The sequence below is a fragment of the Patiria miniata genome, unplaced genomic scaffold, assembly GCF_015706575.1.
Source record: "Patiria miniata isolate m_02_andy unplaced genomic scaffold, ASM1570657v1 HiC_scaffold_7, whole genome shotgun sequence".
Taxonomy (NCBI): Eukaryota; Metazoa; Echinodermata; class Asteroidea; order Valvatida; family Asterinidae; genus Patiria; species Patiria miniata.
In genome coordinates, this window is record NW_024037074.1 from 23,888,480 (window position 1) to 23,905,891 (window position 17,412).

The 17,412-nt window shown below is 41.6% G+C and overlaps 1 protein-coding gene across 1 annotated transcript in view; it reads right to left on the minus strand.

Annotated features, from left to right (window-relative positions):
- Positions 1-17,412, minus strand: part of LOC119745046 (lymphocyte antigen 75-like) — a 59,483-nt gene that overhangs the window by 40,089 nt on the left and 1,982 nt on the right. Inside the window, exons 2-18 of the mRNA XM_038221270.1 lie at positions 16,834-16,982; positions 15,515-15,633; positions 14,586-14,716; positions 13,232-13,449; positions 11,008-11,096; positions 10,333-10,445; positions 9,778-9,907; positions 8,886-8,968; positions 7,839-7,958; positions 6,758-6,829; positions 5,831-5,863; positions 5,006-5,164; positions 4,035-4,123; positions 2,582-2,732; positions 1,402-1,839; positions 672-710; positions 254-427 (exon numbers count right to left, since the gene is read on the minus strand). Of these exons, the coding sequence (XP_038077198.1) occupies positions 254-427; positions 672-710; positions 1,402-1,839; positions 2,582-2,732; positions 4,035-4,123; positions 5,006-5,164; positions 5,831-5,863; positions 6,758-6,829; positions 7,839-7,958; positions 8,886-8,968; positions 9,778-9,907; positions 10,333-10,445; positions 11,008-11,096; positions 13,232-13,449; positions 14,586-14,716; positions 15,515-15,633; positions 16,834-16,982 (2,307 nt within the window). The remainder of the gene's footprint in view (positions 1-253; positions 428-671; positions 711-1,401; positions 1,840-2,581; positions 2,733-4,034; positions 4,124-5,005; positions 5,165-5,830; positions 5,864-6,757; positions 6,830-7,838; positions 7,959-8,885; positions 8,969-9,777; positions 9,908-10,332; positions 10,446-11,007; positions 11,097-13,231; positions 13,450-14,585; positions 14,717-15,514; positions 15,634-16,833; positions 16,983-17,412) is intronic.

Below are 17,412 nucleotides of genomic sequence, written 5' to 3' on the forward strand. Positions count from 1 at the left end.
GGCTCAAACAAATAACTGTTCTTTGGGGGATAAATGAAATTGGGGCAAATTCCTCCACCCACCCCTAAAAATAAAAGGTTTCTTTTGAATAACGTCAAAAGCAGAAATGGTAATGTTAGGTGTGGAAAAGTTCTGAACTCAGCTTAGACAATTCAAAACAGACTTAATATTTTTTAGTTCTGAACGATGTAGAAATTTAAATTGCGTACAATTCCAAGACGATCTCATGAATACAAAAGACGGGTTTTTATACCGTTCAAGTAAGTCTGCTCCTGGGCGCTGACGATGCTGATGAGGTCGCCGCCTCCCAGCATGCACTGCTCCCTGGCATCGGCCCAAGTCCTGTAGTCCGAGAAGGCAAACCAGTAGCACTGCCCGGTGAGCGGGTCGTATTCCCAGCCTAGGCCGCAACGTGCATCAAATGCAGCTGTGTAAAGGGGACAATAAATACAGTGAAATCTCGATAAGTCAAGTCTGATAACTCAAAATGACTGTTTAGTCAAACAAAGAATCCATTGCCTTCAGTAGTACAACAATGATATACAACTCTGCTTAACTCAAAACTCTGCTTAAGTCAAATTTGAACCTGTTCCCGCAAGATGATAATCTATTGTGGATAAATTTATATACTGGATATTTTTAGTAAGATGATGCCTGCCTTTGATACTTACGTGTTGGTCTTGGTGCAGGTGTACTTGCAACTCCAGCATCTGAGCGAGGAAAACAAACCGGAGAACACAGGAAAAATGATCAAATTGCACACTCAGAAACTCTGAAAATAGTTGCAGCTACTTGTTAACTTGTCCATTTCCTGTTGTCTTATAAATGTAAGCATATGGGACAGACAAAGGAAGGATTGGATTTGTTACAAAGTTGTTACTCTAAAATACACGATCGTTCACATGATCTTAAATGTTTGAGAAACCATCGTATTGATATCATTTTCAAGAACATAATTAACCCAACTGTCCTCTCTTTAAAACTCCTGGGTGAGTTGGAGTCAACATCATGAAAGCCTGCAAAACAATTCAAAGCCAGTCAAAGCCATGATTGATGTTTGACATGCGTGTACAAAAGTGTGACATGTGTAAGACACGTCTGGCTGGAACATGCAGTGTGGCACTGGTCAGGGGCACATGTTGTTGGCCATGTGTGCAGTGGGAGGGGCCTAAAGGATCAGTCTATAGACTCAATTAGTAAGCCCCGCCCACTGCACACACATATGGCTAATAACACGTGCGTCTCTCCAATGCCACACTGCATGTTGCAGCCATGCGTATCATACGCGCACTCACACATGACAGACTTTTGTACACACCATGTCAGATATAAACTGTGACTGTGATTGGTCAGAATGCCATAAGTTGGGGCTTAATTGTTTAATATAGGAGAATAACTCACAGAGATTACAGAATTCGAACTCTCCAGCGAACCCGAAGCCAGTGGAGTATCCGACGTACTTGACGTCCAGGGGTTGGGGGTCAGTCCAGGTCATGAACCATGTCCCTTGGCCCTCTTTGCCGACGTCCAGTTTTCCCGTCCCTAGGTCGTAATTGATCCAAAACCCCCGGAACTCGTTGGCGCTTAGAAAATTTGGCGTGGAGATGTAGACCTCGTTGGTGCACTGGCCGCAGCGCCGGATGGCCGAGTTGCCGTTTGTCCAGCCTCCGATGATGATCTCGTACATCGCGGGCTGGTCGCTGCTTGCCGCGCTCAGGCTGACGTGCACGTCGCTGCCGGCTTTGACGCGGAACTCCACCCTCTCCACGTTGGCCTGGGACGGGTGATAGCGGTAGCTGAAGTTGTCGTCGGTAGAGACGGTGTCCAGAACCTCGCACGCTGAAAACAGACAGTTTATAATAAATAATAATACTAATTGTGCTTATATAGCGCTTTCCATCGTATCAACGATCTCAAAGCACTTTACAATTATTACCCTGTTCATCAGGCCATGGGACCACACGGCAGCCGATATCAGCACTCAATCGGTCCTCGACCCTCACAGGTACCCATTCATACTCCTGGGTGGAGAGAGGCAATTGTAGAAGTGTCTTGCCCAAGGGCACAAACACCATTTTCCTGGTATGGTTCGAACCCACGCACCTTCGTACATGAGTCAAACACCATAACCAATGGGCCATGGCATTCTATGAATCCGCGGAGTTCACGCTTTCGGTCAAGTACCATGTACTTCCAAGGACCAATTTTACAGCTTATCTGTTGACTAAGACATTCTGCGCAAATGATTACTGCACTTGGAATACCAGTACAGAAATTCTACACAAACCTAATAAGCACGGAATCCTTAGCTGTACATAAAGTACTAAGAATGCACAAAACTCACAATTCCTAGCTAATTTGTGGAAAGCAATAACTACTACTTTTATAACACCTCACCCACAGATTCTGTGTCTCGATATGAGAACACTGTATGTATACACTGTTCATAAGAGTACAATATAGTGTTGCTATATGACTAAAAATGTCTACGAAGCTATTGTACAGTTTACATCAAGTTTATACATCTACATCAGAGGCCTATTGTCATTTTTGTGTAAAATGACCCCAGTGACTTGTTTACCTTTGTCCTTTTTACAGATGTACCCGTAATTAGCGTCGCAGGCTTGATCGTTCCAGGTTCCTGCCTGCAATTCGTCTGGTCGGAGGTGGACGCAATCCTCTCCGTCGCCGTAATCGTTGGGCTCGCCAGTGTTCCAATTGGTGAAGTCCAACTGCAATGTGAAAGCCAACGGCATGTTATGTCAAATGGCGGATTTAAAACTATCTCCAGACCTTATGGACTCAGTTCACAAACAGTAGATGGTGGTTTTTGACCACTTTCGTAAGCCCCAGTTGGAGACACACACAGTGTGTGCATACAGTCTTGTTCCGTAGTTGTGGGGACATGCACTCATCTGTACGAGGTATTTGTGGGGAGCGAAAATGCCGTGGGGACAGCAGAAAGTCCCCATAACTCGGTCCTAATTACCCTAACAATGAAAAACTTCCCCATAACGCGGTGTACATGTAGGCCTACCCATACTAGCTTGCCCATGTACAACACAAAGTACGCACACCCTGTTTTGTTTTTCTTAGTAGGCACAAAGACATAGCATCTTTGCGTGAGCGTCGAGTGTTGTCAGCAACGCGTTCAAATGTCCCTCCCAGTGGTCTCCCCCAACTCTCCCTTTGTAACCGTTGAGGGGGTACTTGTGCACAGAATCCATAGTAAAATCCTGGTAGTAACTTGGTGACTTGGCCTATAGGGAACAGAGTTGTCCTTTACTTTAACATACCAAATGAAATTACAGTGAGTATTTTTTTCCCCCTCGACAGGATCCCAGTCCATTGCAGGTAATCCCTTCCAATAATCCAAATCAAGGGCGTCAATCGCTTCTCAATGGTGGTGGGGGGGGGGGGACACTACATGATTAGAACAAATGCAAGAGGGGAGCATGAAGCCTTAACAGCGTGGGGTTCGGGGCTCACTTAAGGGCCCCAAAAATGTTTGGATTCTAGACACTCTGTGGTGGGATCTGAAGCAATTTCTGACCAAATTACAAAACTTTTAAAGTTTTTTCCTGACCATGGGAAACCCGATAATCCATAGGCAGAATGCCATTCCGTCGTAAAGACTGGATAAAACTGCACGTGAATTTTAGTGTAAAATGAATTCATTAGAGTATTGGTAAACGTCACAATGACATTTCAGTTGTTGACATCATAAAATTCGCTTCGCTTTTACTTTCGCCTGAAGTATGACCCGGCCTTCCCAGCTGATGTCAATGCCCATTCAAACTCCTGGATGAAGAGTTGCCTATGTCCCAAAGACACAGAACAAGACCAGCAATTGGGTTTGAACCCCTCAAACGGGGAGTAAAGTAGCTGCCCAAGGACACCACAAATGTCCAGCAACTGGTTTGTAACCCTCACCCACCAATCATGGAGCACAGACCCAGAACACAAGGCCATGAGTCATATGCTTCCCTTTTGTTGAAGACTCTAGATCATATGATAGGGGAGTTAAAACTCACCGGTGTGCTATCCAACCATTCAAAGTTGCCTTCATTGCTGCGGTCATGCAACCCAATCCACAGGTTGGCGTTCATCATGGATGTTCTTACTGTCAACAATTCACAACAAAATATCTCAGTTATTCCAAAACAAAAGAATAACATTTTCGCTGGTCCCTTTTATAACTGACTGACTAACTAACTGACTGACTGCCCGACCGAGTGACTACCTGACTAACTGTCTGACTCCCCGACTCATTGATTACTGGGCAGTGTCATTGTATAGGATACCCTGTAACCCCAATTTAAAGGGCCCAATCTGGCCCATTGTGTAGACCAGATGCATGAAGAGACTTCCAGTGAATAGCCATTCTGAATCAATACGGGCGATTCACAATGCAGTGCGCCACCAAGAGTTTGCCACGGCGAGTTCATTTTTCCCACTGCATTGTGGGAGATGGTCAACAAATTCGCAGCGCGGGACAATTGAAATTGTTTGTTTTTTTACAGTCAGTAGTTTTGTTAGCGTATGATTTGACTATTTGTTAGCCCTTTTCTTTTCTTTTTATTGATATGGTGTCTTATGTAAAGCGGCAGAACGATATATGCCCAATCTATAACAAGTTAGCTCAAGTTGTCTACTGACACTTATTCAAATGGGCCGTGTTTTGAAACTTGAAAAATGGACTCTCCACGGCAAACTCTTGATGGCACACTGCTTTGTAAATCCCCCAAATTGGAAAGAATTGCGGGCATTCTGGGACCAATTACTTACCTAGCCTTACCTAGTCTTGTTCATTTCGCAAACTCTTTGTACAGCATTGCCACATTTCACAATCATGGCAATGAGCCTAAATGAAATATCCAGAACCACATTTGTAGCTTACCAAAAGATCTTTGCTGTACGTGCACGAACCACTTACTGCATGAACCAATACTGCATGGGTCCCACACACTGGAGCTATAGACTCCATACAGAGTGTTTGACTTACATGAGAGGTAGGATTGTTCTTCGGCCGTGTGGATGCTGACCAGCTTGGAGCCTTTAGCCTTACACATGGTCTCGGCATCATTGAAAGTGGTGCCAGTGGTGTCAATGAAGTAGCAGTAGTCCCCAAAGAGGTTCCAACCAGTCGGGCAGCTGCCGACACCTGAGGGATTAAAAAAGACGCCGCATCTTTAGAAAACACAGTGGGTGTGTTATGACGGAACTACAGTAACTGTCCCGACCAGAGTTGGAAATCCATCTAGTGGTTAGAAAAGCATATACCTTATGCATTAAAGCGGATTCAGAGGGCAGTGTTTTTTTATCGCTGGGCAAGGCATTAATACAGTGTTTACATTGTACATTGTTTTATACATACATTCTTGTCTTTATTAAGTTAATGGAACATCTTAGGTTGGGGTGGGGTAGTTGGGTGTAACGGGAACACTTGGGATTTTCTCTCGGGGGGGGGGGGGGTAGGGGGGGGTTAAAAGGGAGTGTTTCATAAGTCCTTGGACTTCTTACAACTTCCTTATAACTTCTCTGCTTTTTGTTACTTATCTTTGTCATTTACTTTTATGTTTTGTTTATCTATTAAGTTACGTACTTTATATGTTTTCATTATGAAGTTATGAAATAAACTAGATTGATTGACAGGAAAGCCTGTTGTGCATTCATAGCAGCTTTATTAAAAGAACATCAAAGAACATACCATCTATGGATAGTCATCCATGCAAAAGCAAGGAATAATAAAAGTGTAACAATCATGCATCTTTCAAAACACTGAATAATCAAAAGACACGTAATCAAAAACTGGAAATATGCTACTCACCAGAGATTGGGTTAAGTGGAGTCACAGGTTGACCTAAGAGGAAAAAATGGATATTTTATGATTGACATAACTTCTATGATCGCATTCTCACAATCAGGAATTAAATTTCACTTGTTACATCGTCACCATTTTCAAGAACTGACACACACACTGTGCAGAGATGCCAACTTTACAGACTACAAAATAGTAATGATTCTTCCTGCAAAGAGTAATGCTAATGTAAATACATAGGACAACAGTCAAGTTTAAGAGTATACCACAGTTACTTTTCAGAGTAACCACAATGTTGGCGTATAGGACAGCTGGAATTTTCAAGAGTAGTAACATGCCTCAAAATCCTAATAATTACTCCAAAAGAGTAATGGTTGGCATCTCTGCACTGTGTGCTGTAAGTTGGTGAAAACTATGTGATCAATCACTTCGGCATCACGAACTGACACTCGAACTGATATTTTGGAGCTTAACAAAATAGTTGTTGGTGCAAGTGCATTACTTAAAAGTGGGTAGTGAGCATTGTTGGTAATTCAATTTTTATATCATATTTTCACAGCTTCATTTAGACAGAATTTCACTGGTTAAGTAAAACGTTCAGCATCATCAAGCTTCTTAATCTGTCCAAAACTGAAGTACTTTGTCATTACTGTCAAAATTTGAAGAAAGCAATATTTTGGTTAGTTCTTTCACATTTTGGTAAGTTCTTTCACATTTGGTTGATCAAAAATGGCTTTTTTACTAAGGTTATCTCCACATCCACTCCACGCGACTCATAAGGTCAAAAGTTGGTGTGATGTTCTTGAGTGAATTTTACCAACTCAACCAGAACCAGAACCAGAAATGACAGCTGAAGTTGCACTATAATTTTGAATCAATTGACCAGACAAGTATGTGGACTAGTTCAGTCATAAATCAGGAACTTTGTTTGCTTACCCACTGGGGTTTTGCAGACAAACGACCGCGGCAGGAAACAGTTTGTAGTGCTCCATGCATCGGTACTGTCGCCTTAAAACACAAGTTTGAAGGGGAAAAAGTGATAAAATCATTTTATTCAAAAGCAAATAGATACTGATTTAGCAAAGACATGCATAGTACTCACAGAGCTTATGAAGGGAAAACCAAGAGGTCCACCAAAACGGAGTTGATTTTTTTTTTGTGCTCAGGTCTCAGTTGAGCAAAGGGGCTTAAACAAAAGTATCGCCTGACTAATTTGAATGGGGGGGGGGGGGGAGAGTGTAACATCAAAACTGCCAACAGACTACACCACAGTAGTGTTGCGTAAATCCAACCTGAAACCGCCCCGAACCGAAACGGACTTCGGATCAGGTCGGTTTGTCCATCATTTCAGTCAGGCCGGGTCGGTTTTGATTTTGCGTTTGCCACTTTCGGATCAGGTCAAGTCGGTTAAGCCATTTTGGAAAAACCTCAAATAAACCGAAATAAACTGGGAAAAAATTGAAACAGTTCAGAAATTCACATGGTGAAATTTTTGTTTCAGAGTCCCTGTGTCCGGTGTGAACAAATGTGATTTGCGATCTATCATGCATGGTCTATAACATGCAGGCCCACCAGTAGGTCACGTTGTGAGTACCGCATGGAATAATTCACTTGCTGACAGACAACGATTTTCATGCGAAATGGGAAAGTTCAGGCACAAAACGCAGACACAGTTGTCCAAGCCAGATATTTGTTTTTTGGGGGTCGATATCAGGTCGGTTTTCTTTGAATTTTTGTCGGGTTGGGTCAGATCGTGTTTGGGGAGTTTCGGACTAGATTCATCTCTATGTTTCTGGTTGGTTTGGCCTGGTCAACCCAACCCAATGCAAAACACTACTCAATGGTGTAAGGTAGAAGGGATTTTTATTCCTGAAGCAGATGGGAATGGACACTGTCAGACAAAAACATGAACTAGTTTGTTTGTAAACTACATATCACTGTGTGATGGTGTTCCAAATGAGATTGGGTCAAAAGGTACAGACTCTGTCTGGCATGACATCTGTTTAACGTGACTTACCTAGGTAGATGGTACCACAATCTGGTTGATTGGGTGTCTCAAATGGCATGCCAACATTCCACTTAGTGTAGGACACAGCGGCACCCTCAGCCCAAGCAAACTGGCCATCAACATTGTAATCTACAAAAATTGATTGGAATATGACAAAATCTTAATATGTCTACTTTTCAAGAAAATAATTTTCAGCTTGTGTAAGTTTGGGAGCTGTTCATGGTTAAGTATGGAGTGCACTGTTGAGGTTTGCTGCAGAACCATATACAGGCATTTCCTTTGATTCGTAACAAGGAGGCTCTTGACAAGAATTAGTTTAAGCCCGAGTCCATCATTGGCAGCTATCCAAAAAAGTAACTTGCATAATTATTGTTGAAAAACATACTGGTTGAAAGATAGTAAGGGGACTAAACTCCCTGTGAAATTATCCTTTCTGGCAAGCTCTCATTTTGAAGAAATCAACGAAAGAAGGCATTTCCAACGTTGCTTCTTAAGAAGCACCGTAGGAAAATTTAAATTAGTTGTTCGTTTTGTTATTCGGCGCAGCGCGCACAAGCATTGGAACGACGCACAGGTGCGCGCAGTTGCTATAATTCGTCGGATCAGTGCGCGACATCGCGTAAAGCTGCAATTCAAAACAATTCGAAACATGATTTAGCAACTTTTGATTTGAAATTGAGATCCTAGAATGCTGTTTTTCTCGGAATATGAAGCTTAAGCTGAGCTAAAATTTCATCAAGTAAGTTGTTCAGTATCCTTCATTAGATTTTGAACACTTTTGTTGCTTCAAACGAACAGAATGCACTAATTACAAATGACGGACTATAGCTTTAAACACTCAACATTTCAATCAATAAGCTCTGTTCATCTTTACAATCAGAATGGTACCATTGCAAGATTTCTTTACTCCATACTTTACAATGCACTCCCACTTTGATCCAAATCAACCAAATTTCCTCTAAAATTTCCCAAGCTGAAATCGAATCCGATGATTACTAGGAAACTGTCAAGGTGACATATCAAAATAAAACTGATATAGTTAACAGGGCAATTTACCTGATATTCCGATCCAGACATCGGTGATACCAATGCTTTCTAAATCATCAAACTGTCTGATTACATAGGAGTTCTCATCCTCACTGTAAAACAAAACAAAACAAAATCACAATTTTTAAAAAAATGTTTATCGTCACAATAGGGCCTTTCACACCATCCGAAATTCAGGACCAACAAAGAGATTTTAACTCTTTCAGTGCCCGCGAAATTTGAAAAGTTTAACCCTAAAGTGCCCAACTTTGAGTGTTTTTGTTAATTGTTCGAAATTCTGTAAAAAAAAAAAAGTAAATAAGTTTTACTCACTAAAGTTGTTGCTCTCTGGTATATCCTTGGAATATTGGAAAGTCAAAAGTAGTCACAAACATAGTGATACACCCTGAAACACTGGCCTGAACACAGGGAAATTCCGCACTTTTTGCAGAAAATACGAGATTTAGTGCTGCGCCCTCTCGCAAGAACTCCAATAAAAAAATAAATACAGGTCGTACATGCATGAAAATGGTACCATTAGAAAGAGAGAGAGCGCCCCCTTTTGATAACATATTTACTCTACCTCATACATGTACGAGGTTTGGCAATTTTAAGTACGAACATTACCTCATACATGTACGAGGTTGGCGCTTTTGTACAAACAAATATACCTCTTACATGTACGAGTTTGGCACTGAAAGAGTTAAGAGAACCCCTTTCACACTAGCAAGAATCCTACACAGTTTCTACACAGGTCCGGCGCTTTACCTGGGTAAAATCCTACCCTGGTCAGGACCAGGGTTGAGAGGCTCTACCCGGGGTAGAAAATCTCAAATTTGTACCTTCTCCAAAGCAGGCAAGGAGGGGCATGTAAAAGGTGATTCAGACACCAACTACAAGATGGAGGGACCGACAGACAAACCTGAAGATGGAAGCCAGGAAGGTGCCCTGCACTTCGCAGGTGTGCTTGGCATCGGTCCAACTCATGGCGGAGTAGGTGTTGAACTGATAGCACTGGCCGCCGTGGATCCGCCAACCGGTAGGGCAGGTTCCTGAGAAGTGGGGAAAAACAACAAAAACATAGTGAGCAATAATATCTGCCAAGCATTTCCTAAACCTCAGGTTGTCCCGGTGTTAATTTCAGCGAGCTGAAAATATGGCTGATCGTTCCCAGTGCTCTTTTCGAGTTTCATCCCAAAAGATAGATTTCTTTTCTAATTTGCTAATTTTTCTAGCAATACAAAAGTTTTTCACTTTTGAATGATGCATATTCATTACTAATACAATTGCAAGTCCGCTTGCAAAGTGGATTTGTTTGTGCCCAAAATAATTTTTTTTAGAGGGTTTGGAGACTTTTCAAAAAGGTTTTTAGGTTGGAATAAAATATGCCAGTTGAAAATGTATTAAAAGAAAAACAAAATTAAAATTTGTTGAACAGCACGGGGAACGGGGAATCTTTAATTACTGAATTCTGTACCTTCGTCTTTTTCACAGATGAATTTCCTTTGTGATGTGCACGGTGCAGTGCTCCATTCTCCGTTGCTTGATGTGTCGAGGATTCCCACGCAATTTCCACCCATACTGAAAAACCTGTCGAATTGATTGGGTTTAAAGAATTCTGTCATAAATGCACCACTTTGTTTCATCAGCCGATTTCATGAAACAGTGTGTAACTTACGCAACGAGTAAGATTTTTGCAACAATTTTGTCATGCAGCTATGTGATAAACATAAACTCAAATTCGCGAAACTTGGCTGTGCAACATTTTATAAAGTTTATACATAATCTTTCACGACGGTTGTTTGAGAATGATTTATATTTGATCACAAAACAGTCACTGAATCACCTCTGTTCATTATTTCAAAATCAGGTTTGTTCCATTTTTCTTCGGAATCATGCAGCAAGGAAGTTCTGTCACATGCAAAAGAGCAAGTTCTACCCGATTAAGCTTGTGATTTTATTTTTCTCGCCAGTCCTCGGACAACACTGAGTATACAGTGTTAATACATCATTGAAGGGGAAAACCCAATATTGAATTGTAAACTTTGAGAGTCGTAGTTATAGAATCTAGGAGGTTGTTAACTAGGAAAATTTCTTGTAGGAGTAAGAGAGTTTTAAGTTTAATTATTTTAGAAAACCATAATAGGCATACTGGTTGTCTGGTTGTCCTGGTGCCCAGTACGTCACAGTGCCTACTGAGGAACCATCCGGCCAAGTGTAGAGACCAGCTGAGTTGCTTATCTGAGGAAGAAAATGAAAAAAAAACCCACCAAATTTGTCTTCCATCTTTTTTACTTTCTTTTTTCAATATTGAACACTGAGCTATATGTATATGTATTGTTGAAACTGAATATTATCCAGGGAGGCTAACCCCCGGTTCAGACAGGCGTTCCAGAGTCGCACCGAACCAAATAGATTAGGAGCGACTCCAGGTCAACCTTATTAGAATTTTGGTTTCAAACAGGCGAACATAATACATTGGAGTATTGTGTACAAACCAACAAACACGGGATCTTGGAAGACAGGCTGCTAGTACGCCATGTGCGCTCGCGTTATCTCTAGCACGTCACGCCATGTACGAATTTGTATTTCAAGACTGTGCCGTGCCTGTACAACATGGATACTTGGAAGTCTCTTTTTTCCGCTTTAAAAAAATGTATCTTGTCTTGTATTGGGGAGACAGTGGGCGTACATTTATTGTAAGCTTTTGCTCTGTAACACGACATCGAAATCTCGGGTTTGAAAGGATTAAATCTGCAAAAAGAAAACTGTTAAATTATAAGCACTGCGTCGCGCGTTAAACGCATCGCATGCAGTCCTTATTTGTTAAGGTCACTACTTATTTACATACATTTACATACATTTGCATTGAGTTCGGCTCATGACTAGAGCTACGTCTGAAACCAAGTCGTTCCTGAGTCGTTCTAACGACTCCAACAGTCGATCTTTCGCCATCGAGCGCGTCAAGTCGATCCTGATTGTTTCCGAAGTCGGACTTTTGACGCACTTAATTCAAATCTAGACTTTCATTTGGTTCGGCGCGACTCTGGAGCGCTTGTCTGAACCTAGTGTAAGCAATGGTTGCCCAACTTTAACAAGATTTTGGGAGGACCTATTACATGCTTTCGTGCACATTGTACAGGTGTTACAACATGTATAAACACTGTATATGTATTTTATTCTGACTGACACTTTTTGAACAGTGACATATGGGGAGCATTTGGGATTATGCTCCCCCCCCCCCCCCCCCCCCCCCCAAGTAAAGTCACAGTGTCTACTGCTGCAGCAGGTGCACAAACATTGTTCTAAATTACCAAGACAATCAGGGGTAGATCCAGGAATTTTTGCTGGGGGGAGGGTCAGGCCTGTCAGATTTGTTTGTCCGATTGTTGCTGACAGGCGGACATATAGGTTCATGTGATTATTATAACTATAATTGTCAACAAAAAAGGAGAAACAAAATTAGTGTCAGAGCTAGAGCGGGGGAATGGGAGGGGGGTCCTGACCCCAAAACCCATCCACTGAATCCGTGCCTTACAATGTGGTTCTGAAAATACAGGGCGAGTTAAAAAAAACAAAACCCACATGTCGGGACCATTGTTTTAGTGAAGTTCTGCGTGTAGTACTTTAAAAATCTAGGATATGAAAGCCCAAAAAGTTCAGTGTTCTTTCAGCAAAACAAAAACAAATCACATAAGGATGTGTGTGAATCGTTTTCGTTTTGCTGAAAAAAACTCACACCGTTTTTGTGATCCGTGGACAGAACTTTAAAACGGTGGTTGTGTTTAAAACTCTGTAACTTAAAAAGTACATGAATGATTTGAATGGTTCTTGTACTAAAAGAAAGTTTATAAATTGGGCTTTCGTATCCTAGATTTTGAAAGTGCTACATGCAGAACTTCACTAAAACAATGGTCCCGACATTTGGGTTTTGTTTTTTTCGATTCACCCTGTACTAAAGCAATTCCAACATCATGGAAGAAAATGTCATTTCCGTGACAGAGCCAATACACCATCATATGTTATTAATGATTCTGAGAAATGATCCAAAACTCCTAGTCTGTATCTCCTTGACCATTACTAGATGATGGGTGTGTATAAGATTTGAAAATAAACTACATTTTCAGGTTTATTCACTGAGCTCTTTGTTATGTCTGTGATGCTATACATGTAACTGGCCATCACTGAGGTAACACCTCTCTCACGTGTAGTTGATACACTTCCAAAATGCACATGCTTTGACTTTAAGGACGCATGCAACATGAGCTTGAGTGCGGTTCCACCACAGTAACAGGTTCTTATTTGGTTTGCCAGATTATCTCCCCTCTGATCCCACTGAACAAAAATCCTGCGACATCAATTTATAGAAGCCTTACCTTGTCCGTTGCTCCGATCCAGATGGACTCCTGATTCAACCGGGCCTGGATCAGGGCAAAGTTTTGTTCCTCGTCGGTCTGTACGCTGATCAGGTCACCGTCCCTCTCCTGGCAGTACCGCCGCGCGTCGTCCCACGAGTTGGCCAAGTCCATGTACTTGTGGCATTTGCCTGCTGCCGACACCCAGCCATTGGCCTCGTCGCACTTCAGGGGCGCGTCTGCACGCGTGGTTCGGAATTCAAAAAGATATTACAGTGTTTATTATTTATCCTATGAGTGCAAGTGGCACATGGAATAATGTAATGCATCTTCGTTGTTCATGAAGGCCAAGTGGCGTATGCCACACAGATGCACACACGCATACTGGAATTTGTATTCTTGTGGAGACATTTCTTTGTTCTCGTGTAGTAAAGTTTTCGAGTTTGAAAGTGAAGTTTCAAAATGCTCTTATTTTAACCGGAATTAATTTCCTTGGCTGAAATTCGGACTTAATATCCCTTTTCTAAAACTCTTCCATTTGCGACGGATCAACCCACCTTGGAAATTCCTTGTTATTGAGTAAAATCCATATATCTATTTTGTGAAAATCTTGTGGAGACGTATTCATCTATAGAAATTGCCCTTTTGGAGATGTATACAATCTTTTGTTCCCTATTGTGTGCACGTCTCCAGAGGGCACGGTGTATCAGATCACCCATCTTAGTAAACACCGGCAATTGTGGACCCTCCATTGTCCCTAATCCTCAATCCTTTGTTTGTACTGCAACTTTTTAGCAACAGCTTTCATTCATTTTGTACACAAATTTCAATCGTGGACATTCGGTCAATTGTGGACGTATTGTTTTTGACCTAACCCTTTTGTCCTTGGTCCACGATTGCTGGTGTTTACATACTTTGGTCTACCCTTACATACCTACTGTGGACATTCCTTTGTTTTCGTGAAGTTAAGAAAAACCGGAGAAAAAAAAAATAATTGTACTCGCACTGTGAACACGCTTTAAACCCAAATGTTTTATCATGATTTCCTTGAGGGCTCCTCTTCAGTTTGTGGCAGATAACCCTAAAACCCAAAATGCCTCTAAACCTGTTTTCCAGAGAGGAGGGAAACCTAGTGTGGACCTGGCTTAGCCAGAAAAGGTTCACACCACCTGCATCGTTTTGTTTTAATGTCCACACAAAGATGACAAGGTTGCATGGCACACTACATTGTTCCGTGTTCCACGCGTGCGTGAGCGGGATAACAAAGTTATCTTCAAGTAAACTTTATGCACAGCAAAGATGGAATGCGTACGCTGTAGTCACTTTAGTTTCCAATATCCAACAACTGAATTTTTTTCAGGAAAGACATTCTCACCGTTTGGTCTCTGACAGATGCGGTTCTTATTGTCCAAGCAGTTGACGTCATTCCAGACTCTGTTATCTCTCAGGACAACGCAGTCCTCTTGGTTGTTATCGTTGTTTGGTGCACTGCTTCCCCAAAGAACGCTGGAAAAAATATGAAATGAGAGAAATAATAGTGAAAAATGAAGGAATTTCATGATGTTGCACTTTGAATGGCATTCAAATGAGTTATCCTTCAAGCTGACAGGAAATGCTTCACATTTTCTATGTTCCACGAGTGGGAGTGAAATAATGAATTCATCTTCAATCAAACTTGATTTACAGTCACACAAATGTTTCAGCTGTTGTCCTGTTATGTTTCACGGGCGTGCAGTAGGAATGGCGCACATCTTAGAAAATCGCGATTTGCAGAGTGTCATAATATCACACGGTTGTTGCCATGGACTGACCAATCATGATCGAGGATTCAACTTTGAATGTGTTGGAACAGTTTGTATGTGTTCTACATAATCCCCAAGGACTGACACACAAAGGGAGAACAACAGATCCTTTCAGTCCTCGGGCGTTGGGTCTTTTGTTGGAAACGGTCCTCTGTAGTAAGTTTGTGTGCTTAGTCTATGGGAGAGTGTTGTATTACAGGGACAAAGGGAAACACAAAGCATTGTCCTCGAGAGTATAGTAAAACACGACCGTATGCAAATGACTGTGTTGGAATGGTGTGGAAGCACAATTTGTGTTACGCAAAACACTTGGAAAGGGAAAAGGGTAATATACAGATGAATTTCCTTCTTTCTTTTTTCCCCTTTTCCCTTTTTATTGTTTGTTTTTTGGGCGGAAGGGGGGGGGGGTGGGCATGATTTTTGGCACCAGTCTAGTCAAGTTTTTGAGCTAGCAGCCCTGTAGTCTACAAGCAGAAGACATCTAGTCTAGCAGCGGACTCACTTGAGAGCGGGGTCCAGTGGCGTACCGTCGATCCATTTAAAGGAACCCTCCGTGTCTTGGTCATTCAGGCCGATCCAAGCAAATGCACCAGCCGCTTCCGTGAAATCAGCCAGAAATGTCTGCACAAGAAAAAGATATTCAGAGTTTAATTTTTTCTAATCCAGGGGCCGATTTCATGGAATTGCTAGGCAGAGAGATTTGCTCAGCACAGAAAATCAAGTCACCAGCCAAAAATGTACATTACATGGGCAATTTCATGCAAAGGTTAAACCAGCTGAAAAGAGGGAAACTTTATGAATTCTTCCAAAATACAAGTATTATAACCTCAGATACGGTATCAAATTAAAGGGTACAACAAGACCTTGCATTTGTGTGGTGTGTCAGTAAGATAGGATGTGGAAAAGTGTTCTTTTTTTGTCCCCCAAAAAGCTAGAACAATGGATATGTCCCTTTCAATGAATTTAATTTTGTAAGTTTCTTAAGGAGTTAATTTTGTACCTTTAACGACAAATTTCTCCGTTTTTACTAAGTCTCCGAGGCCTATATATTGGGAACTCAACCTAAGGAAATTTGGAATGTTTTCAAAAAAATGAATAACATTGGTCAGGCGGATGGGAGGGGAGGTGGAAGTTTGTCACCTTTACCACCCCCCTGGGATTCGCTCCTGCAGGGGGGAGATTCGGGGAAAATGAAAAATCCATAAAACTATCTTGAGAAACTTTGAGGGTTGCCAAGGGTCTCAGAGCAGCATAGGGTCTATGGTTTATTGGTATTTGCCTAAATACAGAACTTAAAATACCAACGTCTTATAAACTTTAAAAGGTAAAAACACCTTTATGGTAGAACCTTAGGAAATCCATATTTCAACAGGGATTCTTTAAAAATCCATACCAAAACAAATCTGAAACTCAGGAAAAAAATCCTGACAAATCTCAATCCAAAGTACAACAAGGCTACATCATTTCAACATTCCTGGCCTCGTGTATTATTAGGTAACATGAAATGCTCACAAAAGAATTCATTAAAACAAATACAATGGACCTCACTGCAGATCAGTTTTGTTTGAACTGAAATAAAAATAGTCTTTTTTTATGATGAAAAGAAAGGCCTAATGAGTTTTAAACAAAGTTTTACAGCCCTTTCGTTCTTATCAGAAGATAACTCAATAACCTGCAAATAATAGTACCCCACATGCTTTCATGAACATACCTAAAAGTAGCGGGGTGGGCTTCGGGTAGGGGGTGTGATAGGCAAAGGAAAGGAAGTGGTATGATGAAACTGTCTGTTTCTGTTGGGGGGTAAATTGATTGGTTTCTTACATTCATCTCGATGCTGGTGATGATGGCCAAGTCACCTCCTTCCTGCTGGCAGGCGATGCGGGCATCGTTGACGCTCTTCCAGTCAGTGAACAGCCTGAAGCAGTTGTCTTGATACAGGGACCAGCCTTGGGGACACCGCTGGCTTAAGACTTGGAAGGGACAGATCAAAAGAAGTGTGGAAAAACACGAGTCAAATGCAGTCAAAAATAGAAATTTTGTAAAAAGTTGATAAAATGTGTAATTCTGGCAGAGGGTATTACACAATAGTTGACCCATTATTAAAACACCTGTATTACATTTTATCTTCAAGTAAACTTGAATCCTCGATGCTGATTGGTCGATCCATGGCAACAAGCTGTGCTACATATAACCATGTAGCACGGTCTCCATCCACACCGCACTCCGCGTATTCAGCTGTTCCAAGATGCGAGCGACATTCCAGCTGCATATGCTAAACTGCTGAATGTCCGTGTAAAGCACGTGCTCATTCCAACATTCATTCCAATATGATACGTGTATTATAAGATGGAACTTTTGCGTTGGGGTGATATAAATCAAATGAGGTTTTTGCCCTTTACC